Consider the following 23,710-nt stretch of genomic DNA (forward strand, 5'->3'; position numbering starts at 1 on the left):
ATATATATATATTTTTTTTTAATTTCAGGGGCCCAAAGACATGAAGTGGCCTTAATGAATGGGCTAACCGTTAACTTACACCTCCAGATGGTACGTCTTTATAATGTATATGTAATGTTGTGTTGGAAATATTTTTTTCCTTTCTTTGTGAGTGTAAGCAAAATATTTTCTGAGGACCTCACAAAAGCTTTTTTTAAGCTTTGGGAGTTGTATCTTGAATGATGCTTTGGTTTGTGCAAGATCTGGCTCCACAATATTAAGCAGAAAATCTGGACAGAAAAAATATTTTCAAGGACTCTAGGGGAAGTCTGAGCTGTTCTCTCATGTGCTGCGTGTCAGTCCTCAGAGAGGAGATATTATTTAAGAAACATTTCCAAATAACCTCTCAATTTTGTATTTCACATCAAATTTCAAAGTGGAAGAAATGAGATCGACTGTGGGCAAGGCAAAGCTGTAATTTCAGTCAAATTTAAAATACAGCTGCATACAAAAGATGACATTTTGAGTTATGTTGTTTTACATACACCTCTAAAACTTGGTAAAACATCTGATTTTGATTTTTATGACACAGTGGCCATCAGTGTGCTTTCCCAAATGGTCTCTCGGCTGTTATATACAGCCTGTCTCAGGTTCTGTAGTGTTTCCAAAGACTTGGTTCAACTGAATAAACCCATGAAGCTTCATTTTGTGTGGTTCATCCAAAAAGATTTATGACTCAGATCCACTCCTCTGTGACATGTCTCTGACCTTTGTTAAATTAGGAAACCTGAAGGAGGGAAGGCTGGGGCTAAGTACAAGTCCAATTTACCCGGCTGCTCTGAATTACGTGCAACGCAGTCAGACTCATGCCAAAGGTGGGTACACAGCCCATACTGAGCTCTGTGTAACCCTGGCTAGCATGAACAGGAAGGTTTGTAAGTCTTCCAGTTCTCCCAGTATGGGGGCAAGCCCAACTTGCCTCCAGACAAGGAGTTGAGAAGGAAAGACCATTCATCTACAGGTGGTGAGATGGGTGAGAGCTAGGTCTTTGTAGAAGTCTTAGTCCTTTGGTCAGGCTTATTTCAGAGAAGGTGAGGATTTAACAACTAATGTTTTAGGGAAGGAATGGAAATTCAACTCCATTGCACTTTTTGCTACTCTTCAGCTGCTGCTTTTGCTTGTGGGATGGAGCCGGGTGAAATCCCAGCTTCCCCAGCCATAGTCAAAGCTTTTCCATTAACTCCTGTAAACGTAGTTTTTCGCTGCTGGATTTTGGTGGCTTTTGTTATGGATATATGAAACACAGTATTATAACACTTTCCGACTTTGATAAATGTTATATGGACAAAGAAATATTTATAATTCCTAGGGGATTCTCTGTAGTCTGCATGAAAGTAAAGCAGTCTTTATTAAGTTATACACTGGGAACATCTCTCTTATCTCTGCTTAGATCCATTTCAATATATCTTCTTTTTTTTTTCGTTTTTAACAGCTCTCTTTCTTTAAGCCTACTCCAAGACGTTGTAAAATTTTTCTAGAAGCCAGAGCCTTTCCCTCTGACCATGTAAGAAATTAATATTTCACCATATTTGTATTATTAATCATATTTTTCCAAAGAATATCAGTAGCCTGATTTGAATATTTATTACCTCATCTTGTCCGAGTAACATTACAATAAAAAAATCTGTCAGAAGCTTTGGAGCTCAGCGTATTTTACAGATTGTAGCTTTATTCCTTTTGTTCAAATAAAAAAATGTTACAAGAGGAAAAGATTGAATGAGTACATTGATTTATTAGTCTTTCTTAAAGACGTTGAGCAAACTACTGGCCTAAATCAACTGAAGTTGTAAATGTTTTATTAATTCTTGTTGCTGTTTTACTTTATGAAACCAAATCAATACAAACTCACAACATTAACACTTATATATCCCCAGATAGAGATGGAAATGTTTGTTCTTAGCACTTTAGATTACTAGTTCAAACATAATTTGTCTGCTATAAAATAGGAGACAATAGCCCGTGTGTCACAGCTTAGAGCAAATTAATCTTTGGGTTTGTGGCCCACTGCTGCTTTATCACCAATGCCATAAGCTCATGGAAATTGCTAAAAAATTTGATCTCTGAGGTGTGATAAAAATGAATCAAGTTACGAACAGGTTTATTTGTAATGAAAATGGTGGCACAGATGTATAAACCTCAAATTGCCTTTATTCGAAGTAATGTTCGTATTAATCCCCCGTTTGTTCCAGGCACACTTGTACATTTGGACTCCATCTTCTTAAATTTCTGCAGCACTTCAGTAATAACCTGCGCAACTGCCATCACTTCTGTTCCTGTCATATAATTTTAAACTATTTTATGCTGTGAATTGATGATTTTTATGTTATCTCCACAGCCATTATTTTTTAACAAAATCCATGGGTAAGATTTTCAGAATAACCTGAGAGTTTAGACCTCTCCTTTCTTCCCACCTGTGCAGCAAATCGAAGACATGAGAATAACATGGGACTGCATGTATGTGGTGGCCAAACCTCCTTTATGTTGACAGCAGTGTCCATGTGACAGCCTGGGAGTTAACATGTGCCACCAAGCAAAGTAGATACCCAGGGTCCCTAGAGAGGCAACGTTCAGTCTTCTCCTTGGCTGTCATCAACGCAGGCTTTGCTTGCTGGCAGGAGGTAAAACACATCCTCCACCACATTTCCACCCTCGTTCTGCTCTGTGAACTTGTCCTGTAGGATTTAGGCTTTGACTTTATCCTTGCTGTCTGATGATGTGAATTAAATTCTGATCTTTAAAGGAAAGGAAATCTAGAAAGTTTTTAATGGAATGATATTAGGCTTTAAAGTGTTAATTTAATGAAAAGCAGACATCTGAATCCCCTTTCTGAAGTTCTGATGTGTTTTTGTTTTAGTTGTTTTTATCGTGTAATTGTGCTAATGTTCTCTGCATGGAAATCTCTTCCAGTACGCTATTGAGTCCCAACTTCGACTTCACGGGCTTGACGTGGAGAAGTGCATGCTCATGATCCAGCCACGGGAGGTGGGTGAGAAATGCGTCAGTTCTGCTTGATAGCTGGCAAAGGCGGAAGATATTTCATATGAGAGGAGCATGCATTATCAAATACTCTTGTGTCTGCCTGCAGAAGTTGTAATCTGTTTGTTAATACTTTTAGGTAAAATTTATGAATTGGATATTCTGTTTCTGTGGTTTGTTTTTTTAATTTATTTTTATTTTAATTAGAGACCATTTTATAATTGTCTGGTTCAACTATTGCACTTGCATTAACAAAAAAAAATGAAATTATATATAATTTTACCCATTTTTTCCTGTGTGCAAAACCTGAGAGCATCTTTAGAGAGCTTCAAAACGTCGTAGATCATTGAGAAACCCCACCGTCCTTTTAATGTCCTTAAAGGTAAAAGCTTGCCGTAACACAAACAACTCTGTGTCCGCATCAGCACAGACGAAGGGAAAGGTCTGCTCTGAGCAATATGCAATTCAGATTAATTTGAAAGCCTGCCTTTCTTCGCTGTTGTGGTATTAAGAACTTTGCCACCTAACTGTAAACTGATGGTGACCTTTTGCTTCTGAGATCTGAGTCATCTTGTGAGTAAAGAGCCCGCTCCTGAACGCTTGATAGATTTGCAAAGATTGTTGAGATAATAACAGCTACTTGCAATGCAACAATCTTGCCCAAGCTCTTTTTGGTAACAAGTCCAATTTAATTCTAGGTTTTCACTGCCTAATTGATCCCTAGGTGGTGGTATGTTTTACATGACCCCTGGCTAGGAAGATGGGAGGAGGATGAGGCAGTAATTTTCCTATAAAGAATTAAGAATGAGGGTTGTGTGGTTTGGGGTTTTTTTTTTGTTTGTTTGTTATTGAAATTCCTCTATATTTAATGACCCCAGGTTTGGGGATTTTTGTACTTTTGATGATGTGGGACTTATTGTTTTTTGAAATATAATAACTTCCTATGGGGTACAAAGTTTATCAGAAAAGTAGAGAGTGTAGCTGATAGACAACTTTCAAGTCTTGTGCGTCTCACTAGTTTCAGATGCCACATAAAAAGCATTATATAAGATGTTTGCACCAGGATTTTTTTTTAGTGTAAATTAAAACTGTCTGAAATATTATAGAGTATGAAGCATGCTAGAGTATGAAGTGGATAGACTTTTTATAACTGAAACCTTCAAGATAAATTGGGTAATTTTTTTCTTTTTGGAAGTAACTTACTCATAGGCTAATTCATAGCGCTACCTTTGTGTATCATTACATGCTAAGGACTTGCTTTTGATCTCCTTATGCAAGCAGCCCAGCTCACTGTAAAATATAGATTATGAAATAAGAAATGACAGTTTCATTACTGCCAGAGTTGATGTAAAATGTGCATTTTAACTTTGTTTTAGGGGGAGGAGACCTTGAGGACTGAAGATATCCTTGCTGTAATTGAGAAGGAAGGGGACTCCATCGCTGTCATTCTGTTCAGTGGGGTGCAGTACTACACGGGACAGTTGTTTGACATCCCGAGAATAACAAAGGCTGGCCAAGAAAAGGTAGGATTCCTCCAGACACGTCCTTTTAACACTGATTTTTAGATCAGTTTTCTTTGTGAAATTTTTTTTTTTTTGATGTTTTGTGGAAGAGAATGGAGCACACGTGGAAATCTGTGGGGCTCTAATGAAAAGTAAAAGCACTCCGTGCCCAGTTCTTTTGGGGATGTGTGCTGCATGAAGAAATAGCCTTGTGAGAACAATCTTGCAGGTGTGACTTAAAGTACACAGAGAAGATAATTCAGAACTATTAACTTCTGTAGGGCTTTTCTTGAAGGATAGAATTTCAAGAGATTCAGTGGAGAAGGAGGAGGAGGTAATCACAGCTCTAATCTCTCTTTAAAAGTTTATTTTTAGATTTTTGCTTTTTTTGGGCAGATTTTCGTGGTTTTCCTCCTTTCCCACAATTTTTGCCCCCAAGCAAGCAGAGACGTGAGCTCCCCATGGAGTCAGCAGTGTTCAGACTCAGCTGATTGTTTTTTTGGAGACAGGCACAACACGGAGCACATGAACATCACCAGAGGGCTGTATTTTAGTGATGACTCAGCCTTCAGAGCTTGCAGCCAGTGCACTCTGTAGACATAGCTGTAAAAATTCTTTAACATCTCAATTGCCTCAGAAATCCTAGAGAAAATAGTTCTTAATTAAGTTGTTTGTTTTTTTTTTTTTTTTTTCTCAACAGGAGGTCACCAGATTTTTCTATAGGGGCAATCTTTCACTGGATGTACTTTAAAAGATTAAACCATTCAAGAAAAAACTTATTTAGTATCACTGGATTTTGGCAAACCAGTTAACTATTTAGATTTGTTGTTTTAACTCTCTGGAGCCTCACAAGAGGCTATGGATCTTCTGTTGCTGTAGGTTTGGCAGTGGAAATTTTTCTGGAGGTCAGGGAGTAAGTTATGCTGCTGGAAAGTGATCGTAAAGTCTCCCCTGGGAGAGCACAGCAGGTGCGAGAGTGAGAGTAGGGCCCATGGGATAGAAAAAGGGAATGTTCTCAGAGAGCAGCACCTGGCGACAAAATTAGTCCTGAACACAGCACGAAACAAGACCGATTCCTGACAGGGATGTAGAGAGCCAAGTGAAAAAAAGAAATGGAAGGAGTCAGCTGCAGGGGGAAATGGGTCTGTGTGTTAGCTCTAGAAGCAACACCCTCATGGTGTTTTCCCTGAGGCTCGTCCAGTACTTTGCTGACCACAAATAATCCAAAGGCAATGCTGAAATGTTTGAAAGGCAGGTTATTCATAGGAGGGTGCCACCCGCTGCTCTGTTCACTCTCACTCCTGGTGGCAGCAAAGCTTTCGCTCAGCTGCCGGCACCTACGTGCCTGTAGTGCTTCTTCCCCGAAATCCGCTCTGCGGTGCGTCTGAGAGGTGTCTGCGAGAGAAATCTTTGTTCTCTACTGTAAATATGAGCAACCTGGGGAAAGCCTAGCACTTTACTGCCTCTCTAAAGATGCTCTCTGGGCTGTGGGACATGTGCTTGGATGAGTGGAAGTGATGCAGTTTCACTGGAAGCTATAAACTACCCCCAAGTGGCTGAGAACCTGTGTTCTGGGGAAGAAGAGTCAGTGATAGATCATTACAAAGTGGATTTGATGTTTGTATTATTTAAGATAACCAGGACTTGGGGAAGAGAGCTTAAAATCTCTATAAGGCAGTGCAAATAATAATATTAACTCAGGGGGATGTGCTGCCACATGGGTATGCACAAAAAACGTTGCATACTTCATACAGAGACTGTATGGTATTACTGAAGTGGAGAGAAATTCCTGACAGCAGTTCAGCAGGCACGGATAGATGTCAAAGACCTTTTTCTACTTGTATGCCTGTTAGAAATGTCGTAATGCAGAGTGGCTCTCTTTTTCCGGAAATTTTTCAAAAGGGCGGAAAAGAAGAAATTAATTACCAGCTTCTTTGTGGTGAGAGCGGGTAGGACTGGGATCCAGGTAGATTCATGACCTAAAATACCATTAGTGTATTAAAAAAGAAAAATTAATTCAACCTGAAGAACTGCTTGAGTACCCATATGGCTTGACATGAGTGCCCATAAGGCTTGACCCATAAGGCCTGAGCCAGCCCTGTTTTCATTTCCTTACTGTCAGATACACTCAGCTCCATGTCCTTATGGATTCTGCCCCCCAGATTAAGAGATGTTCATACGTTTATACAAACCCACTGTGTAACGTACTGTTACACCACAATTAAACATCTCCATATGGCAAATATTTACTTGAACAGCTACAAAATCAGCCATTCATGAAGAATTTGCTCTCTTAATATTGGTAAGAGGTATTCCTCTATCCTGCTGCTTCTCTTCAGGGCTTCTGGTTCCCAAAAAGCCAAAAATGTTCTGTCTTCAAAAGCAATTGGCTCCTCTCCTCTCTTCCCAGGTCAGAGCTGATGTTGGGCTAGAGGAGAACAAAGAAACCAACAGGTGAACCAGAGTCATTAGCATCTATGTAACGTGCATGGGCTTCATTTCTGTTTGGTGGCACCCAACCAGTCCCTGTCCCCATGCTGACAAGCTTTCAGGACAGTCAGCTTGTGGACTTAGATCATACCGACTTCAAGAGCTTCTGGACCTGATGAAACCACTAATGGTTAGAATAATGGTTTTATACATAACATGTCACAGAAAGGCTGGAAGTCCTTTAAAATGTATATCAAAGGAGAATAAGCCCAAGAAGTCACATTCATAGCAAAAAATGGAAGGCTGCCCTTCCTGGTGATGAAGGGTGGTGAATGACCCCATGTCGTGAAGAGAAAATAAGTTGGGGAGAGCTGACAAGCAAGAAAGTCAGAAGGGGAAAATAGAACGTGAAAGTGTCATTTGAGAAGAGGAGGAAAAAAATCACTTGTCAGACAGTATAGCAGAGAGAAAAGTCCTACACAGATGGTCTTAATGATTCTTTTAATGTACAATTGAAATAAAATCCTGTAGCGTTGTGCCCTATCAGGGCTTGGCTGGAGACTTGAGCTGTCAGCTCAGGAGGTCTGGAAAATGTCCCAGGAATCTCGAGGTCAATCATTTATGAATTAAGTTACTGATTTCCTTTTACATTTTTTAAGCCAATTTCCTATGTTCTCGATGTACGTTAAGATTCCTCCCAGAGTGAAAGCTCTGCACATAGACAGCTTCATTAAGTCATTAAATATTAAATGAACTAAATTAAGCTTGAAAAATTACCTCAGGCTATTTTTCTATCTTGGGTCTCTCAGATAAATCAAAATTACTACATATTGTACAAGAGACTCATCAGCAGGCTGAAGAGGATGGAACAGTTTTCCTTGTTTCATACTTTTGCGCTTGTCCTGGAGGAAGGAGGGGGTTGATGTCGTTTTATTCTTCTACAAGGGAAGAAATGTCTGACTTTTAGGAGACTTGAGCTTTCAAATGCAATTTTCATTTCATAACTTATATTGTACTTTCCCCTGGCTCTGTGCTGTATGTAAAGTATTTTAATCTCTTGAGTCCCAGTAGGAAGAGCTTTAAGATCCTTCATCTTCCTTTCTTTTCCTGTCTTTTTTTTTTTTTTTTCTAAATGTCCCAGCTTGGCTGGTGTGAAGCTGTCATTTCTCTCCCTCTCTCCAAATGTCATTGTCCATGCTGAGCTGTTACCTGCTGGTTATCAGCAGCTACCCAGACACTTTGCAGAAATGACTTTTAGATGTTAGAATAAAACGGAAGAGGCAGGGGAGAGAGCACACCTCCTCTTCTCCTCCCGGAGCAGATGGAGAGCTCTGTTTTCCCCCTAGACTGGGGAAGCAACATTCCCACGCAGTCCTTGTTGCGTGAGGCTTGTGTGGGGAGAGCTGTTTCAGTTTGTTTTCCTTTTTCCCTGCAATCTGTGTGGCTAAACATTTGCTGTTTGTGCGACTCGAGTGCCAGACACCTCCCTGGGAAAGCAAACCAGCACCACCCATCTTGCAGATGACAACTTAAGCAAAATGGTACGAGTGGGTGTTTCCGAGACGATGCGGGAAACCTGCCAGCACTGGACTCGGATTTCCAGGCTATGCCTTGTTAGCGAGTTAAATAGCACCTAGCAGGATTTACCAACCAATTTCTATGTGTTGGGGAGCAGTCAAAGAAGTTCAGGAGTATGACCCATGGGTGGCTGAACTGTTTGAGAGCTACGAGTTGAGGTTACAGGTATGGATGTGGCTATGGAGCCTTGCTATACGAGCGTGACTGTGAAAGCATCCAACCTGCTGGTGCCCAAAGGAGTCTTGTCCTAACCCTCAACTGCTGTCTTTTCCCCATTTGTCATCTTGTGCTTGAACAGATTGTTTTGTGGAGTTTGTCGCTTACTGACAAGGAAAGGACGACTGATTTTAACACAAGACTTACCATAGATTTAATTTTCTCATGCACTTTTTTAAAAAAATTAAAAACTACTGTCTTTTTGGTTGTTTTAATTTTGTTAATACACTGCCAGACACATTCATTCTGCAAGACTCAGCATATCATGCTATTCCTGGTTTCCACTGCAACCAGTGAATCTCTCACAGCTGTTTTTCAAAAAAGTTTGTGCGCGACATATGAATAAAGGGATATCTATAAATGTTCAAATCCAGTCAACTGAAGTTTGGAAGTTAATGCCTTAAAACCCTGTGAAAACCTTCTCATTCAATACAGATTGGCTTTAGTTTGCTGGAGCTTATTCCTCTGAACCAAAGCCATTTTATCTCGGAATGAGAGCGTTCCCATGGGCATTCAGTGTGCTTCAGCTTCGCCATCTCAGTTGATTTGTCTTAATGCACTCCTGCGCATCCCTGTGAAGACAAACCACCAAGGGCTTGAAGGCTGGACTAGTTATTGGAACTTTGGTTCTGTTTAAGAGCAAATGTTTAGATCATGCAAATGCTAAGGCAGTGGGCTTTCTTCCCATCATTCTGGAGCAACTTCTCGAGCTGATAACTTCACCAGCTCCTCCATTAGAATTAGTATGTCACATCTTCTTAAAATGCTGCTTCATTCAAATTGTTATCTAGTTTATACAGGAGATTAAATACACCAAAGTACTGTTTAAATAATTTAGCTAAGGCTCCCTTTGTGCAAAAAACAGCAAGAGATCCTTAAAAAAAATCCTTTGCTTTATTACTGGATGTTGATTTTTCTGCAGCCTGTGTTCTCACTCTTATTCCTACCATGCTGCTTGCAAACAGGCCATTTGTGTTTTAAAAGCAAAATGCAAAATAACATTTAATTTGTAGTCCGGGCACAAAATACAGTTTTATATCTCTGCGCTTAAACAAATAGCAAAGCTTGGAAGAACTTTTTAGTTTAAAAATACTGCCATCCAGTGGTTATGCTGTGTGTGAAACTGCTGCTTTTTGATCCATACATCTGTGGTCCTCATATGCTTTTTTTTTTTTTTTTCTTCCCAGTGCCCTATACAAGTTGTGGTTATGAAAAATACAACACTTTTCATATTTTAGGGACAATTACAAGAGTCCATAAAGATCACTGTGTTGCACAGGATGCTATCTCACCCGTCTGGATTCCCAAAGAGCAAGATCCTCATAGTTTAACTCAAGTATAAGTACACAGTGGAACACAATTGTTCATGAGTGACTGGCATCATTATGTACATTATTTTTTTTCTGCCTAGGACTTGTCATGTGATACAATAGTTTGAAATATTGTGTTTGTTCTGAATACTTATTTCAAGTGATTCCACTTTACTGCATCAGAAAAAACTTACAAATCTAAACCATATCCAAGCATCCTTGAAGACAAGTCCACAAAACAACTCATGATTTCTGTATGTGTCTATGGTATAGAAAACTTGTTTCTAATAATAAGTCAAAGCATATGGGACTTAGTAGCATACAGAGAACAAGCCCATATAGCTCTAAATATCCTTCTTTTTCAAAATAATTTTCTAATTATCATTATCTTGTTAAGTATTACATTAAATGTGTGTTTCCTGCAGGGTTGCTTTGTTGGATTTGACCTGGCTCATGCTGTTGGGAACGTAGAACTTCATTTGCATGACTGGGGAGTAGATTTTGCTTGCTGGTGCTCTTACAAGGTAAAAATAGATTCGTTGTTTGAGACTAATTTCCATAATGTCGGTTATATGATGGGTCAGCAAACAGGTTAGATGAATAAGAACCGTACCTGAACTGTTGATCAAGACTTGGCTGAGTCTTTGAACCAGCCACAGTGCAGAGATGGACCCTGACTTTAGTGGTGGCTTTATTAAGAGAGGTTCCAAAAGCTAGTAGTGGCAATGACCTGCAAGGTCTGGTGGATGTGAGATGGATGTTAGTGGTGGTTAAACATGTGCTCTGAAGCACACTCCACTCTGCGGTCACAGCATCAGCAGCTCTTATTTCCCACACTAAAAAGGTCTTGTGGCTGTAGGATTTTCCTGGTGGACCCTAACTAAGAGAATATTCTTGCCTAAAGGTGAATAATTTCAGTCCGTAGAACAAGCTGCCTTTATTGCATTTGACTTCTCTCAAGATTAAGAATCGACAGATACAGTCAGATGAACGGTTTGATGACTTTGCTATATGTATTATGAATCTGTTTCAGTCATACCTCAGTTTTCTAGCCTTTTGTCTGTTAGACTTCAAATGTCGTACATAAGCCAAGAAAGATATTTTTAGAACTACTCTGAAAAAATAGATCTGCTTTTACCTACGTCAGCACTTTGAGATAAATGCTAAGATGTCCAGGTAAAAACCACTAGAAATGTTAAACTTGGTCTGTCTTACAGAGCGGGATGAGGGAAGGAAAGCTATGCTTTACAGATAATGAGCATGAAATGTGTATATGTTAATTTACTCTTTGCAGTATTTAAATTCTGGAGCAGGAGGCCTTGCCGCTGCCTACATTCATGAGAAGCATTCCCGGAGTATCAAACCAGCGTAAGTACATTTCTATACCCAAATAAAAGGTGCTGTGAAGTCTAAATGGGAACATATCTTCCCTTTGAGTTGAAATGTGAAAGTAAAGAAGTGTATAGCTTCCCAGTCATAGACTATGGACATGTATCTATGTATGTATAGATGCAGAAGAAATTCCCTGCTTCAAAAAAAGCCTTGTTGGGCTAATATTGTTACTGACTTACTGGGTCAATGGAAAAGGTAGTACAGGTTTAGATAATTTGGTTGTCTGATTTTTTTTTTTTTTTTTTACCTCAGATGGGTTATTTTATGTTAATTGTAGTAAATTTTGAAATTGCTAAGGTACACGGTCGCATCTTAAATACAATTCCTCCTTGGAGTCTGCTATCAGTTCTAAACTAAATATAATCATAAAAGAGAATGCTTATAACATTAAAAGCAAGCAACCTAAATCATGCCTATGAGACTGTTTAATGTAAAGAGAATATTTAACATCTTCCTTTAAAAATGGATTTTTAAAAAATCATTGAAGTCCTTGGTTGGTGAACAAAATCAAAGACAGTTTCAGCTCTGTGTCTAATAGCTCTTTAGTACTAGCATGTTTTCATTAAAATTATATCCACTGGTAAAACTAGGAAGCGTTACACGGAGATCTGTGTTTTCAGACTGTATAATCCAGGAAAAGATGTGCTATCGACTGAGGTTAGATGCATTAAAAAAAAATACCTGTTATTTAAAATGTTGTATGACTGTATTCTATGTATGTATATTGAGAACAGTAGGTTTAACACTTTTAATGCACCGACAAATGTAAACACTTCTTTTGGGGTGTAATGCTTGAAGAAATTGCTGGCACTTTTATTCTAGCTTGAAGAAGGAAAACTAAATCAGGTTTCAGAGAGAAATAATGTTATAATAAGTAGCTTCGCTGCACTACGTGCTGGATTCAGACTGTCTAGACTCCCAGGAGATAACAAAATAACACTGATAAGCTCTTCTCAGTCACCCATAGCAGAAAACTCATTAGGATGACATATGACCTGTTGTGAGCTGATTTGATCCTCACATGTGAACACTGGCAAAATATTCCCAATATCTGGATATTTCCTCTGGAAAGTTTTTGTTTTTTGGTTTGTGCTTTGGTTTTTTGTTTGTTTGTTTTTTCCTGCTTCCCTGTTAGCCAGATGCAGATGTTGCTCCGATGGCCAAACCTCTGGGCTCTGGCTGTGGGGAGCTGGGAAGATGCTGAGTAGCGAAAAAATCTGGGCCAGCTAGAAATCACAGAACAGCAATAGGAGAAATGAATAAAATCTCAAGGACTTTGAGTCTGTTTTCCTCCTTGATGAAATTTTGAAACTTCTGTAAGGGTACTAGCTTGGTATTGCAGGTAAAAGCTTAAATTAGTTTTTCCTGAACCAGCTTCTTCATACATAGTCATTAACTTGTGTACTGAATGTCTTAAATACAATTGCTTATATGAAATAGGCTTTTTCAGCCTGGGGCTCAATTAAGGATATAATTCCAAACTTCCTGCATAGACCCTTTGCATTATTTAGTCACAGTTATTTCATATTTCCTGAGATTTGATAATCGCTCATCAAATTGTTTGTAGTTAATGTGCCCTGGTTGCATTACCTTTCTTTCTTTTCCGCATCAACCAGCCATTTCAGGTCTCCAAATAAGGCAGTGAGACAAAGGAGAATTTGTCTATGTCAAAGTATTCAATTTTATAGCTGATTTAAATGCAGAGCAATTTGCTGTATGTTGTACAATCAAATAGAGTGGAATTTAACTGCTCGGGAAGTTGCAGGTTTTATGTTGTATCTAAAAAGTCCTTTGGCTGTCATCTGAATCAAGGATGACACCCAGTGGCCAGACAAATTCGTCCAAAAACAGAAGCACCAAACAGTTTTTGTTTCTTCACATCTCAGCCCATACCTAAGCGGGTAATTATGTTCCAGCCCAGCTGATATCCTTTTGTCGTTTAAACTGACATTGCTTTTAACTCATGGCCAATATTCTGCAAGTCACTTTACCCACCCATATAGATTTCTTTAATTTGTCTCATCCTTCATACCTTCTGACTAGATAGTTATTTTTATATTGAAATAATGTATTGTATTTTATTATAAAAATGTGTGTTCTGACCATAATTCAGAGAGGCAGAACCGGAATGTTTGCCAAGCACTTTTGCCTGGTACTGACTGAGGCTGGTGCAAAAAGGATGTAGGTACTTATTGAAAATTAAAAAGCTCGATCCAAAATTTTAATCTTAAACCCCCAAGCCCAGCTACTGCCCATCATCAAAGGCATTTAGGCATTTTACTTTAACTTTCCTCAGTTTCATGAGTATGCTTTTGTCCATGCCACCAGCATTGCTGACAAGAGCAATGTAAATGAAATGTAAGAGTAAAGTAAGTAGGAGCTGTCATTGCAGCTGAGCTCAGTTTTAGAAACTGGGTTTCCTCCAGCTGCTCCCCAGTTGTGTTGCTCCATCCAGAGCCTGCACCTTGGACAGCAAAATTCTTATTTGCTGGTGCTTTTTTTTGAAATGGAACTTGAGAAAGAGTTATTAATTTATTTAACAGCCTTGCTGCCAGTAGCTGGGGCCATGCTGAAACTGATTTCTGCTGGAAGTCTGCACAGTGAGGTTGTAGCTGACAAACTGTAAACCTACACAACCCAAACCTGGTGTTTATTCATAGAATCACAGAATGGTTTGGGTTGGAAGGGACCTCAAAGATCATGTTCCAACCCCCTGCCATGGGCAGGGACACCTCCCACTAGCCCAGGTTGCCCAAAGCCTCATCCAGCCTGGCCTTGAACCCCTCCAGGGATGGGGCATCCACAGCTGCTCTGGGCAACCTGGGCCACTGCCTCACCACCCACACAGGAAAACATTTCCTCACATCCCAGTAGACAAAAGGCAATACCAATCCCACTCCTTTATGGATATGCAAGCTTCCCACAAGATTTTTCAAAGTTGGTAATTCTCTGAGTTGGCAAAGGGTTGATGCCCAAGAGCAAGATTTGATCCTTGGGGCAGATGGCTGGCAGATGGAGGCTAAGGACAATACAAACTTTTATGTCCCCTTCTTGTGTTGTGTCACTGCAAACACCATCCTGCACTCCCTGGCTTAGCTAAGGATAATTCTCTAATTCACTACAAGGGCCATGGGTCTAAAAGTTACATGTAACCACCCTAATTAACATCCATACCTGAATATGTTGGGTAGTCCTTTGCTAGTCCCCTATCTTTCTTCGTAGAGCAGTAAAACTGACTCCATCTGACATATACGGGTCCAATATATCCCTATTCTCTCATGATCTCACCTCCTTTGAAGTATCTTTTTAATACTCAAATAGCTTTTTTAATACCTGCTCTATATATCACAATGCAATATATTCTTGGTTAATTGTGCCAGAGTGATTTCTCTAGGGGAACGTTTAAAATAATAATAATAATAATAAAAGACCTGGACAGGGCAGAGCTATGAAACACTGCTGAAACTGTTTGGTCAGTGCAAGCTGATCCTGTGCCACCATAAATGCAGTTTTATGTTGAGGATGGGAGGTTTCCAAGACACAGCACTAAGGTGACCTACTAACGCTGAAATTCTCCTTGAGGAGCTTTTTGATCACCAGAAAAGTTTTGGGATCCCTGCTGTCAGCTGGCATAAGGGACAGGAGGGGATGAACTTGCAGAGTCCTGAGATAGGAGAAGAAAAACGAGTCCTAGTCAAATCCCTGTAAGAAAAAGTAAGGTGGCATTTAAAAAGATGAAAGGGAAATAAATGCATGTAAAGCAGCCGGGAGAATAATAATAAGCCTTGACAGAGGATTAAATGAAAATTGTACACAGTCTTGTGTTTAAAATGAAAGGATTTATCAAGACTTAACTTTAGCACAGAATTAGAAGCAGGTAGAGTATAAAAAGAAAAAGTTTGTGTGATGTGAAGAAATGCTGTCTGTGCAGGAAGGAGCTGATGTCCAAGGACCATGTCAGCTTTTACTGTAGGATAAAAAAAAAACTATCAAAGAACAAGAAACAAAAAGGTAACTACTTCATACTAGCTTTGAGAAACAAAAGGTATCTTCAGAAAGTTTCCTCATAGAGGGAGGTAGGATATCAACCCTTTCTCTTAGATCGTTTTCCTTTTTGGTGTCTTAATTCCAGTGAAAATGCCAGAGCACAAATGGCTTCTTGCTACTCCGTTAGAGAGACCTGTGCAGGTTTTTTTTTTTTTTTGTATGTGAACTTTTACCCTGGCACAAGATAAACAAAAATATGCTATTCTAGCTCCATACATTGCCCCTTTCCCATTTTTCTGAGGTGCTCTGGGTCCCCACCCCACTCCAGTGCAGCCCTTCTCTGCCCAGTAACTTTGTTTTGCAAGAGGTTGCTCAACCCCTTCCAGGGCTGGTAGCTCCACCTGAGTTTTTCTTTAGTTATTTTCTTGATCTATGAGGAGATACCACATTATTCCTTTTTGAATTAGAGACCACGTAATCCCCAAACCAAATAGATGAAAATTCTATGAAATTGCTGAAAATATTGTTGCTTAGGAATGATGTGAGTCGGGAGCAAAAGACAGTAACGAAAAAATTGAGAAAGGTGGTTTTTTTTATATCTACTGTATCGGAAAGAACTAAAGCTGTTCTTGTTTAAAATGCTTTTAGGAATAATAGTCTAAGATTGTGTCTACATGGAACGAAACAAGGTGGAAAGTCATCAGTCACAGATGGAAGTGCGCACTCTGTTTGCAGGAGGGTTTGTCCCTGGTCCTAGTGGACTCAAACTGTGGATTAATGTACGGATAAACTATTTGTGGGGAGCAACATGTGTCCCCCGAGTGCATAAAGTATCCCGTATGAAGGTAGAAACGAAATGTTTCTTGGCCAAGGATATGAGAGCAGTTCAGCTCCTTGAGCTAATTTAGAAACCAAAAGTTAAAATCTCCCTTGGGAAGAGACTGTTTAGGAATAAAGGCATCGGCTAATTAGGCTTAATTGCATTGTCTTGGGACAAGTGATTTATTAGGCCAATCTAGACCCATGATGGGCCTGCAGGGGTGTGTTCTTGGATTCACCAACTGAATGGCAAATATCCAAGAGCATTTTCTAACTTTGGAGTGAATCTCCAGGAGAAAAAAAGAGAGAGGTTAATGTGTACTCACATCATCTGTTCCCATTCTCATTCTTCAGCTCTGTACGTCCTTTTATGTGGCTCTCGTGATTGTCTCCTTGTTCTCTCTCAAGCTTTTCTCTCTATCTTCCTTCAAATCCTCTCTTGTAATTAAGTTCTATCTTCAAGCAATCTTGCTTCTATTCTCATTATAATCTTTTCCTTCTTTCCTCCCTGAAGGCCTTCCCCTATGTTTGGTCATCTTTGCCCTTGTTTGATTTTTAAGGTCTTTGAGAGAGAGGTTGTATGTCTACTTGTAAACTTGTGGGACTATGTACAAGTCAATATTCTGTATATGAACTCTGTATCACCTGTAGGATAGTTGGAGTGCATGTGAAAATAACGTGCTGGTTTTGTTCCCTGTGTATACTTCCATGTTTCCTGGACACCTCCCTTAGTTTTCAAAACTCAAACCTTCAAATGGGGTACGTGGAAAATCAGAGACATGGTTCTCTACTTCATTTATAGCATAGGTGTGTTTGGCTGCAGATATCTTGGGGACAGATTTGGGGATTTTATGTGTATTTAAATCTTTGCCGTACAACTTGCTCTTTCTTTCATCCAAAACTCCACCAACAATATGAAGAAATGATACTTGTCACAGCCTTGTTTTTTAATCATTTTTATCTTAAGGCTTAGGCTGGTCACATTCTTGCAATAAGTCCTTAATGGCATTCATTCTTCAGTAATCAGTAAGCTAGTGACTTTCTGTGTTATATCTGAGCAGATCCAAATTGCTCATGCATCTCTCCTTCTGGACCGCGCTGATGGGACATACACCACGTAGTCTGCTCTGCTATGACCCTTTCCCAATCCCAACCTCGGAAACGAGAGGGAGGTGGCTGTGTTCCTAGCAGATGTGCTTTCCCATCTGTTGCCTCTAGTTTTTCTCGTCAGATGGCATAAGACACAATTGCTTCAACGCATGAAAGGAACCCAACGGGCTTAGCCTGATGGAAAGGTGAACGTAGCCTGGGGGCAACCCTCACATCCCTGTTAACTAGCAAGGAATTGATCCTGGGGCTCTCCTCCAAGTCTGTATGGTTGCTGTGATTTTTTTATTTTTTTTCTTCCCCCTTGCTTCAAAGGATGTGTGTTGTTAGCTGCCTGCTCTTTAAGCCTCAGTTCTCCACTTTGAGACAGGTAGCTTTGAAAGTGCTTTGCTGTGTCCTGACTTTTCCCAATAAGAGAAGGCAGTGAGTTAGTTTCTTTTCTGCTGAAGGAGCTTCCAGAGATGCAACACTGGAGCTGGTGTCACACTCCTCTAACAAAATGGAAAGAAAACTTTCTTTGCCTGCCTGTCAGAGAGAGACATTATCTCCCTTCTTATGCTTACCTCTTAATCTGTACTTTTCTGTATTCACTTCTCAGAACCTTTCTCTCTTGGGGAGGAAAAAGTTTAATTTCAACAAAAAGCATCAAGTAAATCTTTTGCCATTTCCACTAAGAGCTTGCTTACCTCTGCGCAGAAATGTGCTGGAACTAATGCAACTTTGCATTTGGGATTTTCTACTAGATGTTGACTCTCTTTCAGGATTTGATAATTTTTCACTTTTTTCTACTTCAGATTCCCACTTTTGGTACTTTCTATAAAGCTTACCTCCTAAGATTCTCAATTAAAGCTGTAGTCTACACGTCCTTTAAAAATGAGATTTGCTTATGCCTTTTTATTAGTTCATTAGCCCACAGTGGGGAATTGTTTCTAATTTTTCCTTCCTGGATGTGCTTCAGGATCACAGTATGCCTTGAATTTGCTCTAAGATGAAAATCCCAGCAATAGCCATTATGCTTTTGTGCCATTAATACAGTTACCTTTTTTTTCCTCTCACTTATGTCCCCTGGAGTATATTCCTATAATTGCCAGTTACCGGTTCAGATGGGGTCTCTTGCACTGCACGTATCCCGGAGGTATTCGTGTCCCTGTCCTGGCTGAATACCTCTGTGGCTTTGGCCCCAGCTCTGGGCATACAGCTCATATTGTGATTCATATCACAGCCAGTACCTGATTCAGACCATAAGCATTTTTAAAGGTAATTGGAAGGTCGGTGTCCAGGTTAAGGAAATAATTCAGCCTCACCTTGTATTCTGTGTGTGTGCACGAGGAGGCCGTGTGTGTGGGTTTTATTTTTCACTTGGTTTATCATTTCTGTTTATTTGTTTCCACTTGTTCATGGGGTTTCTGGTCCTCACACCCCCTCTTTCTCCTGGATGAACCTTCACCTCTCCAGCAATCAACCAGAGGAAGACAGTCTCACCAGGGAATACATCTTCATATTTTTCATTTTCTTGGACTTCCCTAGTCAAATCTATTTTATCTTCACTGTTGTTGTGGGAAAGCTAGATAATTTCTTTTGCCCCCACTCCAGCTCCTTTCTTGATAAGCCCAGCAAAGCAAGTCCACAGACTTCTTGTCCCTCTCCAACCAACTTTGCGTCAGGAGCTTCTTAGAGACCTTCCTGACATATATTCTTTCTTCTTTCCCTCTTGCTTTAAGCCATCCTTCCTCCCATTTTCCATCTGTGAAATATTTCTTTTCACAGCTGTTGCAGATAGTGAGTTCTTACTGTCACAGTTACTACTCCTCATTTGTCACTGAAGCCATTGGCAGTGCTTGCTGGCAGTGGTCTCTCCTACTATATGGAGACTATAGGGCAGTGACAGCAATATACTGCTCACTCAAGTGTCTAAGAGCAGTTTCCAGAGAGGTGCTGGAAGGGACACTGTATCCGTCTCTCTTCCCCTTCCTTCTCTCAGTTCCTCAGTCAGTGTGGCATCAAATCAGGGACTTAATTACACCAGTACAGGTGTTTTTGGGAAACTTGTAGGTTCTTTCTGTCCCATGGCATGAAAAACAGCTCCTCAAAAGGAAGAATTATTTATTAATTTCTTTAGCTGTGTGCAGTTTATTGAGCAAAAATCTGATCATTTCCTAACGTAGTTTTTCAGCATCCTTCTGTTTTCATTGACAGTTTTCCGAGTTGACTTTCTAGTAACCCACTGTAAGCAAGTGCAGAGAGATGTGGTCAGCATGTGTTGGTGGTCAACGTTGCAGGTACAGTTAGTTTGTGACACGAAAATAAGCATCCCTATGTGATGGTTTCTCACCTGCTTCTATAGTGAGAAGAGCCTTGGGGCTCCTGAAACCAGTGTTGGACCGCATGTCAAACATTTGACATGCTTACATTGGACATTGTGTCAAACATTTGACCTCCCATCAAACATATTTTTGGGCCCAAAATAATGGTAGTTTATGATCTACTGTAAATCAGGGCAACTACTGCCCTGTAAAGAAAGGTTCCCTGAATCATATTTCTCTCATCTTCTCTAGTTGTGGATAAAATTTCAGCTTTTTGAGGATGGACTCCTTAAAATAACTCTAAAGATACCCATTTCTGTTCTCCCTTAATGATTTCATGATGTAGACTTCAGCTCAACAGACTCGGTTTGAGCTCGGTTCTCCTTGAGTATCACTTAGTGTTAGTAAATGTTTTGTAACACAGCTGTTGGATTCTGTGGCAACTCTGCTGACACTTAAAACTTTGAATTCAATTAGTTCCAGCCACTGACATTAAAAAAAATAAAAAATCCCATTTAATGTGGATTTCTTATTGTTTCAGGCAAAGAGCAGAGGTGATGACTCTTACATTTTAACTAATAAGGATTCTAGTGTGATAAAGGTCTTGCATTAGTATTGTGATTACTATATTCAAAAACAACAAAGACTTGAGGAAGCCCAACTTCCCATATCTTAAAATTTTTATATTATAGTTCAGTCAGATGCATATATTATTTAGAAATCTGTCTAGATATCATCCCCTCAAAGAGTCATTCAAGGGATTGAGAAGACTGGATAGTTCAGTAAATGCATAGTAGTAATCAAAACTATCCAAGTCTCCTTTGAGTCAGAATTCACATTTAAAAGTACCTCTAGGAGGGATTGTTGCTTTTGCTTCTTGTTTAATTTAATCTGTTTGAAACAGCCTAGAAAAAAATTACTGAATTCTTAAGAATGTAATATGCTCTTTTTTGTCACCATAATGTAATTGGGAACTATTCAATACTTTATAAAAGTCGCTGAGAACTTTATTAATATCTCTATGAGTAAATTGGCTCCCTGCTTGATTTTTGATTTCTAGTGTTAGCCAGAATATTTGATTTCCTTTTACTAAATGCACTAACTTACCGTTGGCTGTATTCCCTCTTTTCATATATCTGATATTTGGCTGGTGGAAGTGATATATGAGCACTTTGTGATAATAGTTGTTCGTAAGCTGATCTAACAGTTTTTAATTCAACTTCATTAGCCTTAGAGGGGTTGGTTTTGTGAGATCTTTTCCTGGGATTTAATTTAGCCTCCAATTTTGTCTGCTGCTTGATCATACCTTTTTTTTTTTTTTTTTTTTTTTTCCTGATCATGGCGAATGAAATTATCATCCCTTATCGCAAGCACCTTTGAGATTTGGCGGAGAGCTCTGTGTGACTCCAAGGGGCCCTGATTGGATTCATGGCATTGCAGCTATTTCTCTTTCTTGTGCCCTCATCACAGCAACTTGTTTCCTCTTACAAAAGTGAACTCAATCTCCTTTTGTTTTGACCTGGAGGGATAATATGGAGGGACATGATGAAATTGGTGTATTCCCACTTGTGTTGAGTCTAAAAGACTAACAAGGAAAAAAATCAATTCAAGAAGAGCGTGTGTACCCTCTGTCTTCAAATACCTATCAGCTGTAAATCACCTTGCACTTGATTGACCAAACAGCTCAGGTTTTTCACCCAAAAGTCTCTCTAATTATGGCATTAAATTCCCCACCTTGAAGAACAATGAAACTCTGGGAGCTGAGAGCTGCCCAGCTACTTTTGGAAAAAGAATGATTACTCAGATCTAGAGATCCCTTAATTTCATCCATTGCAGCTACATAGTTAACTGTCACTGTTTAGATTATGGAATTGTTTTTCAGGATTTTTGCCTTTGCTTTTAAAATTTGCTGCTAGGCAGAAAGTGAATTTAGCTATTTTTTTTTTAACCAAGACAAGCCTCAAAATACAGGAGAAAAATTGTCTTTGTGTAGATGGTACTGAAAATGCAAGCTACTTAACAGAATAAAAATGTCATGCTATTAGCCTCTAATACAATTGTATTACTTTGGTCTTTTGATGAAGTAAAGCCTCATTGATATTAAAAATGAAATGTTACTGCTTTCACAGTAGCAACTTTTCATAAGGAGTTTGGATTTTTTTTTCCACTGAGTTCTAAGAGACTGGCCCATTAATAATGTATGGCATTGCTCACAAGTCACATATGCTTAATAATTAGGAAACATTTGTAATGAGTTGAAAAGGGCAAGGAAAGCACCAGAGTATGTGCAAGTCCAAAACTACAGAAGTCTGAAGCTAATAATTACCTGGGCTTCAAAAGCTTTTCAAATCCTAACAACAGATCCTACTTAAAATTAACAACAGGCATTGCAGAGAAAATAATAATGAAAGAAGTCCAATCTTACCATTTGGGATAAAGGATATCTAAATAGATATAAGGGAGGAAAAAAAAATAAGCTTTAAATATAGCTGCTGGCAATCTTGGCAAGATATTCTGAAGGAGACTGTGAGACTTAATTTTCCAAATATTGCTGGATTCTAACAGGGGCTAGCTGCTAATTCCCTTAACCCCCAATGCAAATCCTAGCCCATATATATATATATACACACACACACTATGAAGTACACTCCACAACTCACAATACATGAAGTATTTCCCCTACTCAGGGGGGTTAAAATCGTCTCATTCTGTATTTCAGTGATGAAACTGGGAGTCACTTTTCAATTATTCTTTGTTTTGATTAAACAGACCCCTCGTCACCACACCAAATATTCTTTGAAATATTTTTCTCCCTTCCAGCAAGCTGTCAGCAGGGGAGCCCCAGGTCAGATCAGGACCTTGCTGTGGTGCCCAGTATGGAGAGGATGGAGTTGCAGTGGAATAATATTGTCCATCCACTTGAGCTTCAGTTTTGCTTCAGCACAGCTGTAAAACACCATGTGGAATTAAGCTATAGAAATATTGATTTTAATTTTTTTTTTCTTGACATAAGTGCCAGTTAGGTGACGTGGATCAAGAAAAAAATATTAAATTCTGAACTCAACAGAAACCTGGCACTAGAAACAAATTCCGAGCCTGTGAGGATAATCTGGAGAAAGGCTGAGAGGAGGGGAAAAAAAACCCAGTGGCATCAACCGTTGCCTCCAAATCCCCTTTCCCTGTCTGTATTTCAAAAAGTCCAGTATAAGATACTCCAGGGAAATATTTTTCTCTCCATTCTAGCATGGTCCTCATCACTAAGTATGGGAAAATATTTTAACAAATGTATTCCCACCACTCACCAGAGAGTTAGGGCAGTACTGAGCAACATTTCTGGAGATGAGGGCTTCAGGCAGGGAAAGGCTAAATGACTCATCCGTGATCAGAGAAGTCTGTGATAGCAAAGAAAATTGAAACTCCTCAAACTACAGTCAGTGAGCCAAAAGTATGCTCTACAAAGCAATGAACAGCCTTTTCTGGTGTTGTGGTGCTTTGTTTTTTTTGTTGTTGTTTTGTTTTGTTTTTTGCAGTGGGGTTGGGGTGTGTGTCGTTTTTGCTATTTAGTCTCAATTTTGGCATGGAATCCAAAGTAGCACAATTCACGCTCATGTGTTTGCAATAAAAATTAATGAAATAAAAATTGAATTAAAACATATAAAAAGATTGCAAATAGAAAACTGCAACAAAATGAATGCAGGAGAGAATACAAAGACTGTGCCCCAGCTGTTGATCCTGGGTATCAGGTCTGGGCTCAGAGATTGTGGAGAGATCTTTGTAAATCCAGGTGAGAGTAAGGTGGCTTTGAGGGGGTGATACGACTGTTTATACGAGTTTGGCTTCTGGGATTGACCTTTGTCTGAGTGCAGGAGCATTAGGAGATGTTCCTGCTCAGGACCTGAGTCCTGGCTGTTTTTTCTATCTGTATTGTGCTATGTGGAGCCCAGACACTGGAAGAATGTACCTCAAGATCTGGAATTAAAGTTGTGGTTGAGCTGGAGGTTCACATAGGGGTGTAAGGGATGTTAAAGAATATTTTTGGTCTTTGGGAGCT

At 39.5% G+C, this 23,710-nt stretch overlaps 1 protein-coding gene across 1 annotated transcript in view; it reads left to right on the forward strand.

Moving 5' to 3' along the window:
* Window positions 1-24: 24 nt before the first annotated feature.
* The window catches only part of KYNU (kynureninase), a gene marked incomplete at its 5' end in the record, with an annotated part of 35,166 nt that continues 11,480 nt past the window's right edge, over window positions 25-23,710 (forward strand). The window contains 6 exons of the mRNA XM_010080429.1: window positions 25-90; window positions 1,472-1,543; window positions 2,947-3,021; window positions 4,392-4,538; window positions 10,477-10,575; window positions 11,346-11,419. Of these exons, the coding sequence (XP_010078731.1) occupies window positions 25-90; window positions 1,472-1,543; window positions 2,947-3,021; window positions 4,392-4,538; window positions 10,477-10,575; window positions 11,346-11,419 (533 nt within the window). The remainder of the gene's footprint in view (window positions 91-1,471; window positions 1,544-2,946; window positions 3,022-4,391; window positions 4,539-10,476; window positions 10,576-11,345; window positions 11,420-23,710) is intronic.

The sequence above is a fragment of the Pterocles gutturalis genome, unplaced genomic scaffold (genome assembly GCF_000699245.1).
Source record: "Pterocles gutturalis isolate BGI_N339 unplaced genomic scaffold, ASM69924v1 scaffold16129, whole genome shotgun sequence".
Taxonomy (NCBI): Eukaryota; Metazoa; Chordata; class Aves; order Pterocliformes; family Pteroclidae; genus Pterocles; species Pterocles gutturalis.